Source organism: Emydura macquarii, unplaced genomic scaffold, assembly GCF_026122565.2.
Source record: "Emydura macquarii macquarii isolate MOO-44397 ecotype Brisbane River unplaced genomic scaffold, CSIRO-AGI_Emac_v2 contig_1253, whole genome shotgun sequence".
NCBI classification, from domain to species: domain Eukaryota; kingdom Metazoa; phylum Chordata; order Testudines; family Chelidae; genus Emydura; species Emydura macquarii.
The window spans coordinates 36871423-36895422 of record NW_027131390.1 but is presented as its reverse complement, the minus strand read 5'-3'; the positions used below and the strand labels follow the sequence as shown (position 1 = coordinate 36895422).

Here is a 24000-nt window from a genome sequence, read left to right as displayed (position 1 = left end):
ATCTCATTCTAGAGCAGAGCTGTGCGCATCCCTTACCCTTGCCCCAGGATCACGAGCCCGAATGGATCGAGCAGCAGCAAAAGCAGCAGTGCCTCCACCAATTAGCAGGAAATGAGCATGGGATGGACACTCAGGACGAGCACTTGGATCTGTCTCCGGAGCTGCAAGCAACAGATCAGACAACCTGCTGTGAATATAGCAGCCAAGGTACATCAGGAACACTGCCTGTCCCCAAACAGCAAAGGGAAAACATTTACCCTTGAAAGAATCATGACTTCCTTTTGCATTTCAAATACTGGTAACTCTCTTTGGTGAGTTGATGTCCCTTCAGTATTTACTGAAGGCTACTCTCTCCCAGAAGGTTGCTTCTCAAATCTCACATGCCATTCTGGGAGATGTTACCCTCACCAAGGAACAGCCTGACACAGTGAAGGACCTGGATACGCAGTTAGCATCAGAAGAGGTACTATGGAAAAACTGCTTCTTAACTCAGCATATTAGCTCCCTGTACCTACCAGTCAGACCTACTGAGTTAGTGACTAAATCAACTTTTTACCCCTGTTAGCCCTGCAGAGCCGACACATCTAAGAGGGACAGCCCAGGATTCTTGACAGAACAAAAAGAGTCCAATAAGATAGCTTCCATTGCCAGGCTTGTGCTCACTCACCTCCCTGCTCAGTTGTTCCCAGCCCCTGCTCTGCTGTTTTAACAAAAAAGAGAGAGAGTTAAAGGAACCTGCATAATGAGATTGAACTATAACTCCATTGGGACATCCTGTTACTAGGCATCAAATCTAGTTGCTTACTCATCTGAGCGTGTGCTACTGCTCTTTAGCTGTCGAAAGCTATTCTAACTTTCATTAAGGCTCCTGTTGTATTTCTAATATCCCCATTAAAAAAGCTCTGCTTAAATTCACATAACTGGGTCAGGTGACATGGTTGTAGCATATTCAAGGAGCCACAAAGCTTATTATTGGCACTCAACATGCAACTTTAAAAGCTTCAGGTACGACTGAGACATTCCTTATATCTCGGAATAGTCGCTTATTCCAGACAAAGCATCAAAGATTCCATGTCTGAACTCCAGAGTTTCAAATGGCTGGTTAGTGCTGAGCAAGTGAAGTATTGCAACATCTGTGTATGTCACACAGCCTGCAAAAGAGTCAAACACCAGTGAGATGAGACCATGAGAGCAGCAAGTGATCCTGGTAATATCCTAGCATTTAAAATAGAGACAAGGCAAGAGTATTTAAAATATGCCAAATTCCAAGTGGCTGCTTTGGTTAAATCTCTTATGTAGGAAATCTTTACAGTTTAAAACCAGAATCACTTACAGGCAGGATCAAAAGTTCACTCTTGCCTCTAGGATTACTTGCAAGCAGTGTTCAAGTACACGGAATACTTAAAGCAACAGGAAAAAATCCTGGGGGACATTTTCTCTTACTCATACTCTGAGATGGAGATCAGCCCATGAGAACATGTTTTTCCTACATCCGTACACCCTGTTTTAAGCAACACATGACTATACTGCATATAGAAATAAAAACAGAGTTCAGAGTTACCAGGGTGATCCGTGGATTCCTGCTCACCTGTTGTGCCCTGGGAGACAGCATCCTCTTCTGGAAGAGACAAGATACTAGACTTAACTCAGCAAGGTGCAAACTAACAAGAATACAGTTGAAAAGCCACAATTCAACATGAATCTCTGTATTTCACAGGATCAGCAAGCTCCTCTCAGTGAGGGTGGTAGAGCCTCTACTGGGTAACACTCTCTGTTATTAGACTGTTGTTTCAACATTTAACCTAATCTCCCCCAATCCCAGCTCTGGCTTAGATCTGCTGCATTGCTAGTTATTGGTCTCAATACTGGGGTAACTGGTGAAATTCTCTGGCCTGTGTGATGCACGAAGTCAGAGTAGGTGATCTAATGCTAGCTTCTGCCCTTAATCTACAAATCCTCCAAAAAGCCGTGGATCTCCAACTTTTTCTTCCTGTTGGTTTCATAATAGAGCACCTCTCATGAATCTACCCCTCACTTCCCACGACCTAAAGTCCAGCTTTCAAGAGATTTCATTCTTTGGCCCAGCAGAAGTCTATGGACCACAGTTTGAGAAGCGATGCTCTAAAAGATATGCCGGAGCCTTTATGTTAAGGCTCAAAGCTGCCATTTCAGCTGCAGTTTGAGACATTTTATGGTATAAAAATTAAACTGGGAAATGTAACTGTGCAAATATAGTTTTTGAAATGGAAAGTGAGTTGGAAGTGGCTCTTGGACAATAAGGTGTTGCTAGGTTCACAAAGTGATGGAAGGGGACAAGCTACAAATCCAGGAAACTTGAAATAAGGTTAAGATTTTGTTTTTATCAAATGGCCAAGAAAAGGAGTTTAGAAACTTCCCTACCCCTTCCTCTTGCCCTTTTACAGAGTGCCATTCAGACTGCTGAGACCACTGTGCATGCTTGAAGGTAGAAGGCTGAGTGTACCAAAGGCTTGCACCAACAGGCAACAAGTGCTTTCCTGCCCTGGCTTAGTGGTAAAAAGGGCTTTTAGGAGTGTTTTGTCCAGTCTAGTTTTAGATGTCCCAAGTAAGCACTTTTAAAGAAAAACTCTTTCTTCTGAGACTCTTAAAACTGGGATACAGTTGGTAGCTATGGCAGGCTAGTTACCCACCAGAGGAGGGCTTCACATCAGATGATCTCACGGCCATTGCTTCGATGCGGTCTTTGAATCTCTTTTTGTCTTCTTTCAGCGTCTTGTACACCTGGAGGTGAGAAAAGAAGATGGCAGTTACACATCTACCACATGCAAGTCACTATATTAATGTAACATTCTGCTTCAACTCACTGATAGGCTTTTGTCCACACTGCTCACTCAGAAGAGCCTTCAATTAAAAGCATTAAGCAAAACACAGCTCATGGTTAAAAGAGCACATATGCACATGTCGAGAAGTCTACAAAATAACGTATCTAGCTGAGGAATCTCAAATTTCTCCATTGCCTGGGCACATTCCTGATCACGGACTGAGGATTTCTGCAGCCCAACACCCAGACATGTGAAGAGTTGTTCCAAGATGGACTGTATTGTATGGCCTTGCCACAAAGGCAACACAACCAACACAGACAGCCTCTAGGTTCTTTGCAAGGGCAGACTATAGCAGGACAAGGGATTTGGTTTTCAGGCAGCTATTCCAGAGCAGAGAAGGCAGACAGCAAGGACAGAATGTACACAAAGCTGCAGCAACAACAAGCAGACAGAAAGCAAAGCAGCTCCCAACTGCAGAAAAGCATAGCAGAGCCTGAACTAGTTGGATAGGGTTTCAAAGCCAGAGTCTAACTGGGAAGGATGGCAACGACTGGTGAGTAGGACCATTGATTTCTATGATGGAGAAGACCCTTTAGCATTGAACGAAGTTGGGAGATGCCAGGAGACAATTGCCTTGTAACCCCCTCATTTTTGTTCTCCATTTTGAAAGAGAAAGAGGAGAAATTCTGGCTGGAGAGCTGCAACATGTACTCTAGGCCAACAGGGTGAAGGAAGACGACAACAAGCTGACGGTTTTTTGCTTGCTTGTGGAGAGACACTGCTCAGTTAAAGATGAAAGAACACAAGGAAACAAAAAAATCCAGTCTCCAGAGAACGAGTAAAATATTCAAGTCTTCCCCAAACCCTGTTCTATTTGGTAACGGCTCTCCATTTATTGCTAGAGACCTAGTCATCTTAAGCTGTCCAGTGGCTTCCTACCTGTAAAATCAGCACCACACCAAGTTTAGGTACTGAGAGTCTGACCTTCTACATGAGGAATGATGTTGTGATTAAAGAATACAGGTTGAAGCAGCAAAGATTCACCGTGTTAACAAGGCAAAACTAGAGTATGGCTCTTTCATTGAGGAGAAACCATTTGGTGCAGACCTGGCAGTCCAAATGGCTTGGAATGTGCAATGGGCCCTGTCAATTAGGACTTGGGATTCATTCTGTTTCTCAAGGAGGGAGAGAAGTATTTTTTATAGCTCTTGGAGGAAAGACCAGACCTTCCAGAAAAAGCAGAGATCCAAGGAACTACTTGAGTCCCAAGACAAGGAAAACTTGTGGGGACCTGAGCCTTGTCTAGGCTAGCACTTAAAGACATGATGTTAATAAGTTTAAATCACATACCTTTAAATCCTAGTCTAGACAAAGACCTTGGAGGCTCTGAAATAATTCAACTTAAATGTCTTGGCTAAGAAGAGAATCCACATGAGATATTTTAACCGTCTCTCAGATACTTCTAGGTCAACTGTTACAATGTCAGTGTCAGCACATCCATGCAAGGGAAGAACAGGTGGTCTCAGTGGAGGTGTTTGTCAGGAACTAGATACTAAACATCTGGAAGCTCTTTCAGCTAAACACCTTTCCCTAAAGAGATTTTCTGAGAAGTCAGCCTGGAATATGTTTACACATGTGGAAAGTGATAGGTGAGCACAGGCTGTATTCTAGGACTTTTATTCTCAGAGAACATATGTGGATGATATAGTCCAAAACCAGTTTTCAAAAGCACTCGTGCATGGGGAGTGGAGAAGAAAGGGACATTCTGGAAGTGGATCACAGCAAGGTATTCCCCCCCCTCTCAGCTAGCTAATGAATAAAAGGGAAGCAAATTAACTGTCTGCAGGTATTGCCTTGCCTTGTGTGATTATCTAAATCCCACACGCATTGCACTTCTCATAATGCTCTGGAAGCTAAGGAAAAGCAATGCTACAATTTAAGATACAATAATTAAGCATCACGTTTTGGACCCTTCTGAGAGGACATTAAAACTGCATGAAAACTTGGATCTTTTCAATGTACAACCTACCACTTTTAAATTCAAAGTCAGTGCAACTAAAGTTGCAGATGGCAAAAACCAAAATGACCCTGAAGACATTTAAACAGTTTATTAGCAAAAAAAATCCAAAGTCTATTTAAAGTGAAGTTAACAATTCTCTTGAGGTTTTGGCATCTCTCCTACTGCCTAAATCAGGGGTAATCAACAGGCGGACCACCAGACACTTTTAAATGGACCCCAAAATCTTTTTATTTACTAATTTTTTTTTTTTTTTTTTTAATATTTTCTTTGGAGTCTGGACCTTGACTATACTTTGACCAAGAAATCTGGATCTTGACAAAGAATAATTGATGACCTTGGGGCCTAGACAGTTCAAACTTTACTCATCCCCAAGATTAAGCTTTGCATAGTGAAGCATAGTAAGATAAAGTCTCAAATGAAATCCAAAGGATTTCAACCTTGATGCAGAACATGAATAAAATGCAGAGGCAGACTAAAGCATATCTCTGGGATAGAAGTAACATTTCAAGCATAATAGAAGCAAAGTTGAGAAAAATTAGCATAAAACATTTTAAACTGTTACTTATAATCAATTATGCAAACCCAAGGTTTGTAAACCTACCTCTGTGTTTTAGTGAGAGGCAGAATAGTGTAAAGTTGAGAAATGAGTTAAAAAGGCAGCATACAACAAATCAAATCTGACCATTTAGGAAAGCAGGTACACATGTGGGTGCACATATTAGATCGAACCACTTCAAGTATACTTTTGGATAAGTTTTCCAAAGGGCACTGCTAAGTACTTTATAATAAAGAAACAAAGCTATACATTTAGCTATTTGACAGAAGTGCTTTATTTAATGCACCTTCTCTGCAGCATAATTAGAAGTAGGTAAATGGATTTCCCCCTTTGGCAATTTCACCACAGTGCAACCAAAGGAAAAAGTATTTTCATAGGTAATAACTGAAATGTACACAGAGGCAAAAACAAATGCTGCTTGAAAAAGAGTCTGATTTAAGGATATTTATTTTGTATATTTTGACATATGATGTTGACAATTTGTGTTTTAAGGCTTATAAAGCTTTAACTTTTTGAATATCAATGTCTCCTATAAATAAGAAAAAACTGAGCGAGCACCCCATAATTTTGCACAACTGTGAAAATTAAAAATGACAAAAATTGGAAAAGAAAGTGTTTAAAAGTAAACATATTTCCTGTCAAAATTATAAAAAATAAAAATCAAATTTTGCCACACCTATTTATTTCTACACCAGCATCAATGATATCAGCATAAATCTGGTCATGTGACTCGCTAATTAACTTTGCTTCCCTGCTGGCTATGAAGAAAAGCAAAAGACACAGTCCTACACAAACTTTGGCTAGTTTGATTTTAGATATTTGGTGTCAAAAGAATTAAACTCTGCAGGAAGTTTCCCCATCAGAGACTTGAACTGTGGGGACAGATCAAATTTGGAATTGTTCACTATTTGACAATGTCCCTTTAAATAAAACCTCAGAGAGGACACTTATTATAGGATTTAGTTAAGTTATATGACTAACTTGATATTATACAGATGAAGGCACAAAGATTTTAATCATGCCATAGTATCCCCCACCCACCCAAAAAAACGCATTTAGTTTAGAAGCATCTTACATAAGCTCCTGCCCAAGTGACTGCTCCTCCTACAATTAAGTAGTACACTAGGTTGTTGCCATCTTTCCCAGGAACGCCTGTAGACGTTACAGATCTAGAAGGGGGTCTGAGATGACGACACTGGAAAGCTGTAGGTGAAGACAGGCAATGAAAGAAAAAGAAGGAAAGGGTACTGAATATTAACGAGGACACTTCATCACACAGTTCTTGGCGAAGCAGGTTCATTTTCAGTTACCTTGTTGATCAAAAGAAATGTGGCTATAAATAGAGGCAAATATGTACTTATCATTTCAGGACTTAAATACTATGAAAGCCTGATCCCATACTTATGAACATATTCATTCGAAATGGATACAATACCCTCTAACCAGAAAGGTTCAGCTCCAATGCAGTGTCTCCTTTCCTGTGTGCAGCTGGGGAAGGAGCTGGGCATGTGTGATTCTCTCAAGGAAGACCATGTCACATGCAGTGCTCTCATTTTAGTTGGATTCTGATTTTTTACTAGTTTTCCAGCAGGAAAGAAGACTAGGCAGGCAAACATCTTATCCCAAGGTCACACACCAAGTCCATGTTTTGTTTCATATTAGAACACGGGTCTTGCGGTTCTCAGCCCTTTGCTCTAACAACTTTACCACAGAATCTCCTTGCTAGATAAGCCCTCATAGAGGAGCACATAATTTAGCATGTGGTTCTACTCCCTAAGGAAGCTTTTCACATCCAGGAAGTTCCTTCTAAAATTTGAGGGGGAAAATTAGTTCTGACCTTTCCCCACCTAGGTGCCCCACTTCTTGTTTGCAGCCCCATGACAGAGGTCAGATCCCATTTGCCAGGCAGAGGGGAGCTGGCATCTCTGATTACTGGGGAGGATTGTGCCTGGGCACACCAGAGAGCCAAAGGAATAGATAAAACACATTTCCACCCCAAATTTTAAAAAAATAAGTTCTATTTCCCAGAATCCTCCTGTATGTGAAAATCAGGGAAATAACCACACTAAGCATTTGAACTTTTATATCAAGATTATTAACTGTAGATAAACAACATACACAATGCTTCCTTGTAAGAAACAGAACTTCAAAATGGTAAATTCATATTCCTTAAAATGGAACCTTTCTATTACTAAACACTATTTCTGTCTTGAATTCACTTGAATACCACCTCAGCCTGGCTGAACCATTTTGCTCTCTTTAAAATTACGTAAGGGGAGGTAAAAACAGGTTTATAAATATCAGGCTGCGGCAACTGCAAACCTTAAACTTTGTTTGAAATTAAAAATGAAATTTGGCAATGGCCTGATTAAGTTTGTTGTTCAACAGATGAACCATCAGCACTATGTGCTAATTATCATATAGATGACAACAGGCAGAGCTGTGGTTAATCACAGAATATACAGAATAATGCTTTTCTGGTAAAGACAAAAGGTAACTGAAATGACAAGAGAAAATACTGGTTAATCAGCACCCAGTTCCGGGTAGCTCCCTTTGGAAAACTTCCCAGGAATCTAACATCCAAAGTGGGAAAGAACAGCAGAGGAAAGAAGCAAAGGAGTCAAGGGAAAGTAATTGTTTAACAGGAGCTGTGTTGCAGCTTCTTTCATGAACTTCCTTGCTACTTACATATGCACCTGCTCCTAACGTTGATAAGCCCACAATAAGGACAAAAACAGAACTATCGCCTTTGCCCCCAGGTACACCAGAGCTAGCCATTTGTCTGCTCATCTGTAGTTTTAAGGGAACATTCCATCGCTGCAACAAGTTGCCTAAGGAACACAATTTTTTTAAACAAAACACAAAGAATTGTCAATACACAGTAATGTTTTAGGGAATAGTAATTACCTGTATTATAAAGCTAAGTTCATCAGCCACTTGTTTGAAAAGCCCAGTCCCACATTTGACTGACCCTAGTGAATTATTTTGTGCTAAAGCGAGACCACTGTATTGAGTTTGAGATCCTTTCCCCCCCATTCAACAGCATAAAACGGAACTGCTACAGTCCTCAGTCTTGAGAATTTGTACTCGTAACTCCCATTACGGCTCCCAGTTATTTAATACAGCACTGTCTGAATAGCATCATCTCAAGCACAGATTAGACCATGTCCATATTGGGATCAAAACTCTTAGCTGCAACGGTGTTTGCACACGCAGGGGGTCAACAGGGCTCCAGCATGGTTCCCCTGTAGCCAATGAGTATTTCTGTGAACTCTGGGAGCCAAACTACGCTTCAGAGCTTCCCCTTCAACTCTCTAACAATTTAGGGATGGTTCTAAGGCTTGGTCTACACTATCAAGTTAGGCTGATGTAAGTCGCCTTGTGTTGACTTATTTGTGCATGTGTCTATGTTTAAATGGGTCTCCAGTTGACATCAGTGCCCCGTTACAGCGACGCAGTAAGACCACCTCCCGAATGGTCTTGAGCCACGATCAACCTACTGAGGTTGATGCAGTGCAAGCGTGGGCACTACATGAACTATGTTGACCCTAACAGTCCTCAATCAGCTGTCCCACAATGCCCCATACCCTGTGACACTGACCACTCTGGTCACAATTGTATTGTAAACTCCACTGCCCAGGGATCAGAAACCAAGAGCCACCCCTCCTTAAATCGCCCTGTATGTTTCTGAAATGCCTTTTCCTGATGGCCCACTTTGGCAAGTGCAGCTCAGCCTTGCTGTGTGCAACTGCCCAACCAACCACACTGGCTTCATGCAATAGACCACTGCTGATTGGAGTAGACAGGAGGTATTGCCTCTCCTGGGCCTGTGGGGAGAAGATACTGTGCAAGCCCTGCTATGGACCAGACACAGAAACGAGGACATCTACGAAGAGGCACAGGGGACGCAGGCAAAGGGGTCAGCAGGGATGACAGGGATCAGCAGCAGTGATGCATGAAAGCAAAGGAACAACAACTGATCCGGTGGTCAGCCGCAGACCTGCTGCTTTTGCAACAAGCTGCATGCCATACTTGGCAAAGACCCCCCTCGCGTGCTGTAGATCACGATAGATACCTCAGAGCAGCCCGAGACAGAGATCACTACCATGAACAGCAAGGAGAAGGAGAGAGGAGTAAGAGGGGGATGCAGCCGGGGAAGGGTCTAGCCATGTCATGAGGCAGGACATGCCCGAGACTCCACACAGACTAGCCAGTCCTGCCAGACAAACATGGATGAGCCTGAGGAAGGAACCTCGGGTAAGTGTGGGCACGTATTTTTCCTTATAATGCTTACATTTAAAGATGGCACTCGACCCACCTCCAAGTTAAGACACAGGTATCAACTTTTCACTGTTCTACTCATACAGGAAGAGGTAGCATTACAACAAACGGAGGTAGAATTGGCATCTGCTTTTTATTCCCCTTTTGGGCTAGGCAGGGGCTGGGGTGAGCCCTGTGGAGCAGTTTGTTTTTATGTACTTAGGTGTGTCCTTTGTATCCCCCTGCAAGAGCTCAATTAAACTTTCCTGGTGATACTCTGCAATCCTCTGCCAAAGATTTCTAGGGATGGCTGCTTTGTTTCTTCCTCGGTGGTCAGACGCCTTCCCACACCACTCGGTGATGAGTTCAGCTAGCACCGTCGCAGTAAACGAGCTAATGGCATACAGACCCAGCTGGTTTCAGGACACAAGTAGCAGCCACTGTGCCTTTGTTACCCACAGCAATGAGGATATCAGGTAAAACCACCATAGCCTGTGGAAAGCTGGGCCAATATTCAAGGCCACTGCCCTACACTCATATCCACAGAATAGGGATTGAAGTTCTATGGTTTCATGCCACTGAAATGCCTTCCCCACACCCGCCATCTTTTCCCTGGTGGGCCATATTCACTGTGGCTGGGGCTGGAGAGTGGAACGGTGTCGAGGTGCACCAAAGCTGAAGTGTTTATAACAATGTCTTATTACAAGTGTTTATGGGAATAATGGAAGGGAGGTTTTTAAACAACTCTTTCCCTTCCCATGGTGACTCTAAATCCAATGGTACATCCCTATATTTTTATCCGTAGCTTCTGGCATGGCAATCTTGGGGGTGCCCCTTCCACTCCCACAGAATGACCGGCCCTGACGAAGAGGAGAAAGAAGAGCACCAGGAAATACAAGTTCGGCGAGATCCTGAAAGTCAGTGCTGAATCAGACTGTGGCCTGGAGGGCCAACGTGGCAGACACGTGTGGACAGCAGAAAGGCCCAAGAGTCCTAGCAGGAAAAGGACAGGGAAACGCATGAGGATCTAATCAGTCTTCTCAGGCAGCAAACCCAAAAGCTGCGGACCCTGGTGACCTACGGGTCCAAAAATCCCAGACTCCTTTGGAGAAATCCATGGTTTCAGCTTCCTACATCTCATAACATAACACATGGCATCACAGGCCACATTCTTACCCCTACAACTCCATGCTGGGGGACAGCCAGGGAAACCACAGTGTCACATACTCTAGCCTGAGAGAACCACGTCAGATGTATGTGTAGCCACAATCAACTACATTTGTGCATTCGAATGCAGCGAAATGTTTGCTGCCTTTCCAACCTTAAAGTTCCATTCCATCAATTTATGATTAAAGTTTGTATTGCATTGCATGGTTTTTGCACATAGATTTTTTCTGCGCTGTTTTACCATTCAATACATTTCTGGTTTGAGAATAAGATTATCTTTATTAGTTCACATGTTGCGAACACCACTTACTCAAAGCACACAGTACTTGTAAATGTACAGGACCACAACGCACACATCCTGAATAAACAACCACACCCATTTATAAATATATGTCAGGTACTACCCATTTCCTAGCAGCACCCAAAACTCCAGGCCCAGAGAACACTCCAGAGCAGAACACTACAACAGCTCTTTCAAAGCCTCCCTTGGTCACAAAGCTCCATGTTGAGCTCTTGTGACGGCCCCTACATCTGGCTGTTCAAAATCAACAGACAGCCACTGGCGGCAGCTTTTTCCCCCCTTTGCCTCACAGATCTTATGCAAGACACAATAGCCAACTATAATCATGGGGCTATTTTTCTCAGTGAGATCTAATCTAGTGAGTAAACACCGCCAGCATCCCTTCAACCACCAAAAGCACATTCAGTAGTCATTCTGCACCTGTTGAGCCAATAGCTGAGTCTTTCCTTAGTGTTCTTGAGGTGGCCAGTGTACAGCTTCATGAGCTGGGGGAGCAAGAAGCAGGCTGGGTCTTGCCAAATCACTACTGGCATCTCAATATTGGCAATGGCGATCCGCCAGCTGGGAAAGAAAGTCCATGTTTGCAGCTTTCTGAACAGTCCTGTGTTCTAAAGATGTGAGCATCATTCACCTTCCCTGACCAGCCCACACTGACATCGGTGAAGTGTTCCCGGTGACCAACCAATGCTGCTTAACCACAGAAAGGGAACGCTTTCTGTTGATGTCTCTATTGCAAGGTGGGCTTGTGCCAAAATAGGGATGTGTGTGTGGTCTATCACCCCACCACAGTTTGGGAACTCCGCGCTGCCTATCCATCCCCCATGTCCTGCACACTGAGAAGAGTCACAGTCCTGAGTAGCAGGAGATGGGATTAACAACCATACACACTCACCTGAAAATGGCTCCCACTGGGGATTTTCCAAGTCCAAAATGATTTTCCACTCACTGGTAACAATCCAGCATTGCAAGTTTCAGGAGTGTAATCACCGCTCTCTTCTCCACGGTCAATGCAGCTCTCATTCTGGAGTCTCAGCGCTGGAGATCTGGGGACAGCTTGGCACACAGAACCAGCAATGTGGCCTTTTGAATCCAAAAGCTCTGCAGCCACTGCTTGTCTTCCCAAACCATGCAATCCCACCAGTCAGTGCTCATTTCTTGGGCCCAGAAGTGGTGCTTCTCTGTCTGCAGTTGCTTGATGAATGCCACCAACAATCTTGAACTGTTTTTGCTACATCCCTTAGCAAACTGTCCTTGAAGAAATCATCATGGGGCCCATTGCTCTGGTACTTCCTGCGGGTCAGTGCATCCTGTATTTGCCATGGTCATGAGAATAGTGCAGAGCTCTGTGTGCTCCCTGCTTCTATCAGAGAGGGCAGATACTGAGAAGTGCCATGTGGGTTGGTGGAATTTTTTTTAAAAAAGGCACAAAAATGATAGGATATGGAAGGCATTATGGGATGAAGAAAGTTGCATGCTGGTAACTTGACTCTTAGTCCCTGTGTGTCTCATTTCTACCACCCACACATTGCAAAAGGTTCCCAAAAGGCATCATGTGCCAGATGGTGACATACTGCACACTGGGATACCTACCCACACTTTGCATTGACACAAGCACTCCTGGTGAGCACAGACAGTGCAGATACAAGCAGCCAAGTGTGCATTCATACAAGCAATACCCAAACTTTGGTTGTTGCATGCCTATGTAACTTGCATCAACCACAGTTTATAGTGTAGACGTGTCTTTAGACAGGGATTGGTGTCTGAGACCCAAATCAAGAAGTTATTGGAAGCCAACCAGCAAAGGGCCTTGTCTACACCAGAACACTTTCCTGTAGGTTATCACCACTGATACCCCTAGCGGAGCTGGATCAGTGATATCAATAAGCATGCTCATGCAGACTGTGCATCAACAGCCACTGGTATTTTAAGTATTGTCATGCTAATCCACTCTGAATGCTGGGCTTAATGCAATGGGCCCCTAGAGCCCTGATGACACTAGCTCCCAATGCTGCTACCATTGGTGGTAGGAATCGTGGGGAATTTTAGCAAGACTCCCTAGTGTAGAAACAGATGATGGTGATTAAACAGTTAGTTTGCTAACAGCCGGCTAGACAAAGCCTCTTGATGTCCTCCCTACAGTAGACTTGCATGCTGCAAATGAAGCTTGTTACAAATAAGAACTCTGACATGCTTCCTACGAACATTAATGCTGTATATTACCCCAGGTTAACTCCACACAAAAACAAATGCCAAAGACAAGACAAAGAAGATGCTGTCTAGAGTGAAGGAGAATTGTTCCTGAGATTAAATGGCAATGGCCCTCATTCTGGTGATCCAAACAGCTACATTCCCAAGTAAGGTGTCAGCAGGAACTTCCTTCATTTCAGAGGGGCAGTCTACAGCAGAAGGGGCAAAACATTAGTCTCCCTGACAGAAAAAGTTTGCTAACTCGGGAAGTTTGCTATTGGTGCATGCAGGTGAGGAGAGAGACCAACTTGATTAATTCAATCAACTTTCTCAACTTCAAGGAGAGGGCATCAGAGTCCGATTACTCAGCATTGTGCATGGTGGACAAAGCCTGCATGGTGATCCCCTTCACCCTGTCTGGTTTCCTGTATGTGTGTTCCATAACATGCTGTTCTAGAACAATTTTTTGATTGAAGTCAATGGGAGCTACAGGCGCTAAGCCCCCCTGAAAATCTGGCCGCAAGTATGCTACACTGCTCTCGCAACAACTGAGACCCTGAAAATCAGTGACCACTTTTAGGTCTCTCCAGATGCAGCCACATTTTCCAACTGTGCAACAGAGGTGAATGGAGGCAAGACAGAGGAAAAAAGACATAGAAGCAAAAGGCTGTTTGAATGTGTCAAATCGGAATTAAACACACACCTATGTTTTATATTGATTTTGAAATATTAAATGCAAAAAATGGTATCCCCGCAACACCAGTTACACAGTTAAGATGACAAAACATCAGGAAATGCAAAAGTGAACTTGACCACATTACACATACTAAACAACGAGAGTTCTGTGGCCCATGAAAGCCCATGCCCAAATAAATGTGTTAGTCTTTAAGGTGCCACAGAACTCTCGTTGTTTTGCTGAAAACAGACTAACACGGCTACCCCTCTGGAACTCATTAATCATATTGTATGTTTTCATAATGTACTTCTAGGAACTTAGATATTTCAAAAGAGAGAAAGAGAAAATAGTACTTATATGCAATACAGCTGAGTAATGTTGGAATATTCAGATGACCTCAGGGGATGCAGCAGTCAATTATGTATTGTTAATGTTGCATTAACACAGTTCTTCTCTTTAATTTTAAGCTTACAGAGCCTGTAAATTATTATAACCAGAGCTACTAGACTGGCAAAATTTCCAATCAGCACAGGCTTCACAAGCAGCACCATACGTTCCTTGAACCAATCACTGCATGTACCTAACTAGCTGTGAACCTGCGAACAATCCATGTCTCCTGACATATGCACATGGAACTTAATTTTTATTTCATCAAGGCTTAGGAGGCAATTTTCAAACTGTCAATTTTATTCAATCAAACCCAACGCATTTTAAGTGCAGCAAAGGCACTATTTCTCAAAGAGGACTATGCCTATGCCAAGCTTCAATCTTCAGCCATTTTTGACATAGCTCTTTTTTAAAAAATGGCTAGTTTTTTTAATACAGAGGGAAAAGTATTTTTTGAGATCAACTGAAAGAATTTTGCTCCAATTTATGAAAGTCACTTTTAGGTAGAGATCAATATGTAAAATTTAGGAACAAAATAAGAATTTTCCATAAATTTGTAAGCATAAAAAGTAGTAGAGCAGAAGAGAAACTTTTGCACAATAGTGACCAGTATAAAGATTAGCAATTTTCAAGGGACGTGTGCTACTAGATTCTCCAATGGCCTTCCAAGGTGAGGACATTGATTTTACTACACTCCTCCTGCTGAAAGCAAGGCACTGGTCCTTTGGGATTCCTTTCACTTGGCTGCCATAGAGACCTGTCTACATTACATAGTGACTATCTGAATAGGTCTCTGAAGAATTGAATTAGCTGACAGGGCAGTCCAGGAAAAATTTGTCAGCTAACAATTCTTCACAACCACAATCAAACACAGCAACACTCCGTAATGTACACAAGGCCTAGAAAAACACAGCAAGTCTCATGCGACTCAAGACTTGCTGTGAACACAGTAATTCAGATTTCCCCAAAAGCTGCCACACTAAGAACAGCCCTTCCTGTGACCAACTCCACAAGTGAGAATCTGCCTCTGCCAGAAGAGTAAAAACTAGGGTTAAAAGAGTCAAGCTTCACCGCTACAGATATCAGCGGGAACCCCACCTCTACCCGCATTAGGCGCGTAATATCACAGCACACAGCTCTTGCTTGTAGCTCCTGCCTTCCAACTAGTGAAGAAATTCATTTCAGAGCTCCCTGATCCACTGGTATTTCAATTACATTCATAGGGAGACCAAGCTTCCTGACCAAGACGCTCTCTTAACACTAGAGCAAGGGGACATTCAAAGAAATTGAAAGGTGTTGAATTCAAAACGGGTCACAAGAACTACCTTTTCGCACCACACGTACACATACTGTGGAGTCTATAGCCACAGGATATTATTGCAGAATTGGACATTTATAAAGATAACAAGAATAGCTGAGCATAATAGCAAAAAAGTAAAAGTTTGGGCATTGATATCTAGCCTCCTGCTTTGGGGTTTAAACCAGTTTCTAATTATTAGGGCTTAGAATGGAGACATTCACGGGGAGCAGATTATCCCATATCTACCTACTGCATGTTTTCTTGCACCTTCCTTTGAAATGCACGGTACTGGTGACTGTTCGAGACATGATGCTGTACTTGTACTAGATGGACCATGGATCTGACCTAGTCTGGCAATTCCTATGCAGGAGCTCCTCTCCCCAGTCTTCATTTACCCAAGATGCAAGAAATTTAGAAAGCATCGTAAGGAAATCGGTTCCTACTTGGCCAGCCAATTCAAAGTCAAGCAGTGTCTATACTAGAGAAATTTTCCAAAATTTCTTGCTGTAGCTACCATCAGTTCATCTCCACAAGTGTTTACACTGGGGCTCCCAACACTGTTAAACCACCTGTGTTTTTAAACACGGTCACCTGATCTTGCCTACAGCAGGATCTAACAACACTGTGCTGAAAACACTGGCAGCACTGCATCTACACTAGGACTCTCGGTACTGCAGAGAGTGGACCTGAACCAGTACTGGCAACTGTGGCAAATCATTTACAAAATTTAGGCAAGGCTTGAGACCAGAAGTTACCTTGTAATATTTACTCCTAAACAAGGTTTTTTTTTTTCTTCTTCCAACAAAGGAGTTAAAGTGTGCTTGAGAGTCCAGCTACTACCCAATAATTACACCCTCTTTATAAAAATCCTACACCTCTGAACAAGCCAAACATCTGGGAAGCTAATATTTAAGGGACCCGCTGCCATATCTTCTCCATCGTTCTGCATCACTCACTACTACCTTACCTGATTTACACCAGCTACCCAACAGTAAGTGGAAGTTGTTTTCGTCTCCAACGGAATTTGCTGCTAGATCCATGTTGCTTATGAAAGGGTAGTAAATATTTCAAAGTGTAGCACCTCAGACACATTGTTACATCCAAATTCCATACATTTTCTCAGAATGAGGTATTAGGGAAATAGAGCAGAAACAGAATGATCAATCTGTGGTGCCATAATAGATAGGCCTGATTATATGGTATTGAAAGTTTATGTAGTAGTTTCCTTGCAAGTTTGTATTTTTATTACATTAACAATAAAGTGTAGCAACAAACAAATGCAAGTTTTGTAGCGAGTAATGTTGCATTATATATCTGCACTATAGTACCATGGAAATTGATTTTTTGAATAAGAAACAGGATTTTATGAACTCTTAGTCATTTTGATCTTTGCACATATACTTTTGCTAGGTTTAGAGGGATAGTTAAAGATGGTTGGGTGGTGTAAAACAGGCAGTGAGAGAGTGACGGATGAAACAGTTAACTAAAGTTCCAGAATCTTTAATGCTTTGGTTTTTCTAAATGTCAAATTTTGGTCCCAATTTGTTTTGGGAGGAAGGTATTATCCGGAGTCCACTAGGACACACTTTCAACATTAACATATTAAAACAAACGTTGTTTGGGATTCTCCGTTTTTAAATGAATGCCAATGGTTTAAATTGGGTTGGCATCTAAGGCCTGGAGCAGGGGGGAGAAGGAGGTCTGTCTGCCTCCTCACATAGATTATAGCAAGCTCAAAGCAGGGATTCTTCCCCTGCAGAGGGATACATGAATGTGTGGGGAGTTATACCTGGGAGGGACATAGGATAATGAACAATGGGCGAAGGAGAAGCCTTTGTGCACATGGAAAACACCACCTTTTACATCTAGAAAATTAAGTTTGGATTAAAAAACCACTTGGCCTCTCTCTGTCCCTTCCAAGTCAGACACAGCTCCCAGCAACCCCCTTCCAGGACTCCGCTATGCCCCCAATTCCCCTGCACCATCTTCACCCTGTCCCCCATATTGCACCAGTCTTCTTTCTCCTACAGAGCCCCTTCCTTGTCCCTCATTCCAGGAAGCACAGCACTTTTCCTCTGATTTGCCCCACATCCCCAAACCATGACCACCTTGGTTCCCTGTCAGCTTCTCCTGAACACTGCCCCACTGCATTTGCCACCAATCCCATACCCATTCTCCCCACGCCATTCAGCTCTGGCTCAATCCAGCAGCTGCAACAGTACAGCCTGGAATCAGCTGCAAGCCAGTTTATAGCTCTATATCAGGGGTGGCCAACCCATGGCTTGCAAGCCGCATGCGGCTCTTTGGTCATACAAATGCGGCTGGGTGTTCTTTGCATAAGGCTCTTGCTGTTTGTTCTTTGCAGCTCTTTGAAACTGACAAACTTTTCAGGGGAGGGTAATAGAGGAGGGGAAAGGGACAAGTGAAATTGACAAGCTGCTGCTGAAATTGCAGCAGGGAGGGTGAGGGGAAACTGAAAAGGTAAATGTGGCTCTTTGCAGCTCTTCGTCTCTGACTGCTCTATATGAATGTGGCCCAGGCTGGGACTGCAGTCCCAGCAAAGGAGAGGAAAACAAAGAGGGTTTGTTAGCCAACCCATTTTGGAGATGATGATGATGATCCAAGAAGCTCTGGAAAATTTTTCAAAGAGACCATGATGGGGAAATAACTGTAAAATGTCTTTTGAGTTTTCCACGCTTTCCAGAAAAATTCTACCCTGGAATGAGATGTGACACATGATGTGTCAAGGAGAATTATATCTTTTGGGTAAGTCAGAAGGAACTGGAAATCAATCTTATAATGGAAAGATAACTTCAGCCCTAACTGTTAGCTTTAGTTTATTATTTCTACCAACCATTTTCTGCTCTGATGGAGGGATGATATCTGCAAGTCGTCCTCTCTCTGGTCCCTGGACAGTACTCTCAGGCGGAAAGAGAAACAGATTATTCTGCACTGACAGAGTGATCAAATTAGATGGTAGAAAATTTTGCACCACTGAACTGTTGGAGGTGATTGATCCAATAGCCAAAGTTGTCAGAAGTGCCACTAGTTATGCATCAAAAAATGATGCAAGATATGCTCATATGCAGTCACCTGAGAGGCATGAATTGATCAGTTTGGTATTACCTTTTGGGACAGCCTGTATGTAGTACAAGAAGGATGAAAGAAATGAAACCTGGAGTAATTGTGCACTAAACTGGAATCCGGACAAGGATGGCAGCTAACAAGAAATAATTATTTCATTTAAAAAAGGATGAAACTGTTGAACAGTCAGCATATCCACACAACACTACCACAGGGTAAAACAGTTTGGAATTGCTACCAGTAAGGGACAAGAAAGGGTAAGTGTTCACACACATTACACATCATTGTGGAAGGCAATGAAATGTTTCTTATAGAAATCATAGAAGATCAGCACTTGAGTGCCAATGGCAACACAATGTGAAAAAGGCCTATCCCAAAAACACTGTCTTGGGATTGTTAATGTTCCTTGACAATCCAACTTCCAAAGGAGCTGCATCCCATGGACACACGTTTTTTTTCCTTTGGTAGTTGGAGCCCTGCCTCATAAGAAATGAAATGACAAACTCACATATTGTACGCTGTTCTAAACACTCACTCTCCTGCAAAGGGGATTGATCTGAACCCAAGGCACTAATAATGTAGGAACAAGGAAAAGAATAGTTTTGATATTTTGAGTGGAATCCAAGATGGAAGCAGAAAATTCACAAGTGAAATGGACTGACTTCACTCTGTACGCTAAATTTGGCAACAGTGGATTTTATATCTTAAACAAAATAAACCAGTAGCTTGTATTTTTAAAGATGTGATGAAACTAAGGTGGGTGAGGGAATATCTTCTATTGGACCAACTTCTGTTGGTGAAAGAGACAAGCGTCCAACCTTACACGGCACTCTTCTTCAGAGACATGAAGAAGAGCTCTGTAGCTCGTTAATCCTCAGATCATTCCTATGAAGCAGGGAAGTACTAATATCCCCACTCCACAGATGGGGAACAACCTATAACTGTATGCGCCAATGTATGACCCAAAGGATTAAGATTTTATAAAATAAGATTTATAAAACCCTAATTACGCTTCTTCTATATACTTCTGTTTGCACATGAGTGTATGTGACAAATGTTTTAAGACAGTGACAGTGACTTTGGACACATAGGGGTGTGAAAGCCAATCCTCTATTGTATTTAGAGTAGTTTCCTTTGTGTGCAAACATTCCTAGTACAATAATTCTGTTTCATTAACTTTAGTGTACTTGGCCAACAATGTCTGTTCACTTTAAACACCCCAGTTTGATATTTGCCAAAGTAAGATATGCCGAGTTTCCTTCTCACAGCCCTTGAACTCAACTGAAATTAAAGCCCTATTCCTCTCCCTCTCTGACAGCATTTCACACACACAGAAATACCGAAGATCTTCATCTAATCTTTTTAGGTAAGATCACTTGCGATAAACGGATATAATAGAATCTGCATGTTGCAGTTTTGAAGTTTAAGTAAAACTTGTAGCTCCTTTCTGTGGAACAAAGACAACATACATATAAAAAGTTTTAGGTAAGAAAACTCAAGTTTTACCAGGCTACTGGCAGAATATCACAAGTGAATTGGCTATGGTGCATGGAAAGCAGGACTATAACAAGATGACTATATTTGGGTCCATTTCCCTTCAATAACATCAAAGCAAATTTCACTTCCATTGCACTGTAGGACTAGTCTTGAAACTTCTATTGCACCTTTTCCAGTTAGAGAGTTCTCCAATTTACATCCTTGCAATAAGAGTCAAACTTCAAGACAGGGGAAAGTGAGAAGGCAGCATTCCATAGTTCTTATCTCATCTCATGCACCATTGGGAGGAAGAGGGAGGGAAGGAGAGAAAGAGCGAGAGAGCTGATGGTTCAAATCTGTCACCCTTTCCAAGAGGAATGGGTGGAAAAGGCAACAAGATTCTAAAAGATTTACAGATTTATTATTTCAATAGCTATCAGACAACATGTCCTCTCTAATGAAAAGATAATTTGCAAGATTCTCTGGAGTATTAATTTGGCAATGCTTAGAAACTATAACAAAAGGCCATTCCTCTTAATCAGTGATCTAAGAGGCACAGGGGAAATCTCTTCCACCAAAAGATTCGCTGAAAGAGAAAGAATATGCCATTTCCTTAAAGGTTAACATCTGATGTCAAAAGTAAATGCAAGGACGGATAGCGTAAAATAGCCTGCTTCCTTGCAAGGATGTGCAATAAATTCCCTTGCCTTGCCTTTTCATTTCACTTCTCATGCAAAGCTCTCTGAATACTTTAAAAGTCCAGAAAAAGAAAACGAAGAGAGGATGAGTTCAAGCCAGTGTGTTTAAGATGGACTGAAATTCTGAAAGAGACTCAAATGCTTAGGTGCCCTATGACATCAGCTGACATGAGATAACAGTGGCAATTCAATGCTAACAGAACCTATAAGAACAACAGATGCATCATTTGATTCCTCCTGTATGTAGCTCCTAGAAGTACTTACTGGAAAAGGTTGTAAGTCACTCAATACCCTCTGTGTGCTAGAGTGATTAGGGATCTTTAGTTACTGAATCAGCTTTTGCTGGATTTAAGTTTTCATTTAAAAAAAATTTACATTTCTAGAAATGAAGAAATATTTCTAAATGTACCTGATTTCAGGATGCCTTCCCTAAGTGGGCGGATAGATGAAAAAATAGCTCTTAAGAGGATACTCTGCAAGTGCCATGGGGATGCATGTGGTATAAGAACGTAACAAAATAAACCGCTCATCTCGATTATGCGCTCACTTGGAAACAAAAGAACAACATTTTAAGAGTTTGATAGTAATTATTTAACTGATAGTTATTTCAGCCAAAGATCCTGGAATTGCCTGCGAAGTTGAAGAATAGTACCAACATTTCCCACTCCCCATTCTGTCCCATGAAGGGTCCACAGAACAGAACTGTAGGAAATGGGACACATTAGCGAGAGACAGTACCAAGAAGCCAAGAGATCTCTAAGCACAGAGGTTCAAAGGCATGGGCATCGTTTAAAGGTGAACTACGAATAAGGATACGACTGTGTCATGGAAATCACAGAAGTCACGGATTCCGTGACTTTCCAGAACTTTCATGACATTTTCTGGGGCAAGGCTGAAGCAGCTGTCAACCCTGAGTCGCTGAACAGCTGTTTGGCAGTGATGGGGCAGGGGCTGGTGGCCATGAATCAGCTGTTCAGCAGCAGCCTAGGGCTGATCCCATATCAGCTGATCGGGGATGGCCAGCCCCATCTCCCAGCTACCACCCAACAGCTGATGGGTGGCCAGCCCCCCACGATGGGGTTCCAGCTGTCATTCTTCCCTCTAACTCTGTCCCGTCCCATCCCCTCCCATTATTTTAGTAAAGTCACAGACTCCCTGAATTTTTGTTTATTTCCCATGAGCTGTTCCTGACTTTTACTAAAAATAACCGTGACAAAATCTTAACCTTAAACTATGAAGCACAAAGTCTCATTTATTCAAAGACAGTTGCAAGCCCTCTCCCCGCATCTCAGAACACTTTTCATATTTGAAAAATCAGATTCTCTCATTTTGCTCAAAGGGTCCAGGAAAGGTCATTGGACGACTAGATCATTGACATCAAGGAAGGGTAGGGAGATGAGAGAATACTGATTCTTAAACCACCAACAGTAGTCTTAGGCTGTCAGTTTCCAGTGTGATAATCAGTACTCCTCCCCCACCTCATTTTGAAGCATGGGGAGTTGAAACTCATCTTATAGCCTTGTGAGACTTCACTAACACCATCCTCCAAAGATCTTGTCAGAAACTATCAACAAAGAAGGAAGTGAGGACCAGATATTCCAAACATGAAAGTCAGACAAAGTTTGAGGTCCTCTTCAAGCCCTTATATCAAGGAGCAGTAGAAGGCAAATGCAGGTTGTGTGTTGCTTCAAAGTTCATTTTTAAGGAAATGGCAATCTAATTTCTCAAACCTGGAGATTAAGATGGCCTTTTTACAACAGAGGATTAGATTCATGGAATAGGAAGCTGCCCAGAGGACTTCATTCACTGATCTCATGCTCCAAAAGCTCAAAACTACATCCTCAAACAGCTCTCACATTGAGCTGTCACAATCTCAAGGAAGATGAACACAGCAGTTCAAGAATCCATGTAATGGTGTCACAGAAGCTGTTTCTCACTACCCACATTCTGATGCAAAAGGTCACAGAAGTGGGTAAAAAACAGCACAGCTAAGAGCTCCCAACTTTTACCATTAAACTCCACTGGGTTTTATTTCTGTTCTAGACTCGAAGTCTCTCTGACTCATACCACACACCAATAACTGTTTGAGGACTCACTCACATCCTGTCTCTCTTCCACTATTAGGCACTCAAGTTCCAAAGCCAATTCAGCAGGCAATGCAGCAGTGAGCTTTAACCTAAAATTCTTCTTGTCATTCAGAGGCCCAGCTCCTTCTAGTCATCATCCTGACCTACCTGGCTGACATCAATGAGCTGGGGTACCCGGGAGGAGTAGGAACAGCCATTTGGTCAGACCAATGGTCCATCTAGCCCAGTATCTTGACTCCAACAGTGGCCAGTACCCTAGCTTCAAGGACAGAGAACAGAACAGGGCAGCTGGAGTGACCCAGACCCACATCCCCTCCCGGCTTCCAGCAGTCAGGGCACTAGGAGCACGGGTTGCATCCCAGACCTTCCTGGCTAACAGCCTCTGATGGACCTACCCTCCACGGACCTGTCTAGCCCCTTGGCTTCCTGCGCTTAACCCACGTTGCCTTCGTGCCTCACAGACGCCTTGCTCAGCTAGCAGCGCTCGGCGCCTGCCAGGCGGACTCTGATTCCGCCCACCTTTCCCGGAGGCCCCAGGCAGCTCCCACGATCCCCGCTCACGGCACAGCGTCGGGGCTGCGCGGCAGGAGAGCCGGGGGGGAAGGGGAGGCTGGCCCGGTCAGCTCCCCAGGGAGCTGGGCTCCAGGGACTGGCAGCGGGGGCGGGCGGGGATTCGGCCCGGGAGCTCCCTGGGGGGTCGCGCCCATGCCCGGGCCGGCGGGCGGACGCCGGGGCGCGGGACGCGAGCCCCGACCCACCTGCCGCCGCCCGGCCCCGCGGCCTCGGGGTCAGGGAGCGTAGGCTCCAGCCCAGCTTCTCCGCCACGGCGGCCACTCGGCAGCGGAACATGGCTGCAGCGCGCCCCGCTCCGCCTCTCTCCGACCGTCCGGCGTCCCCGCCGTCCGCACGCGCTGAGCCCGATCCCAACTCCCCGCCCACCCTCGGCGCATGCGCGCCGCATACCACGCTCCACCCCGCGCCCTGATTGGCTGCTTCCCTC

The 24000-nt window shown here is 43.4% G+C and overlaps 1 protein-coding gene across 3 annotated transcripts in view; it reads right to left on the bottom strand.

The window, feature by feature from the left end:
* The window catches only part of AIFM1 (apoptosis inducing factor mitochondria associated 1), a 42171-nt gene extending 18254 nt beyond the window's left edge, over window positions 1-23917 (bottom strand). Inside the window, exons 1-6 of one of the 3 annotated variants that reach the window (XM_067548485.1) lie at window positions 23759-23917; window positions 8066-8208; window positions 2670-2760; window positions 1589-1618; window positions 668-700; window positions 37-161 (exon numbers count right to left, since the gene is read on the bottom strand). In XM_067548485.1, the coding sequence (XP_067404586.1) occupies window positions 37-161; window positions 668-700; window positions 1589-1618; window positions 2670-2760; window positions 8066-8208; window positions 23759-23849 (513 nt within the window). In that variant the 5' untranslated portion in view covers window positions 23850-23917. Of the gene's footprint in view, window positions 1-36; window positions 162-667; window positions 701-1588; window positions 1619-2669; window positions 2761-6452; window positions 6581-8065; window positions 9180-23758 lie in introns of those variants that run through there. The other 2 variants (XM_067548486.1, XM_067548488.1) reach the window with 2 other exon arrangements.
* Between the last annotated feature and the right edge of the window lie 83 nt (window positions 23918-24000).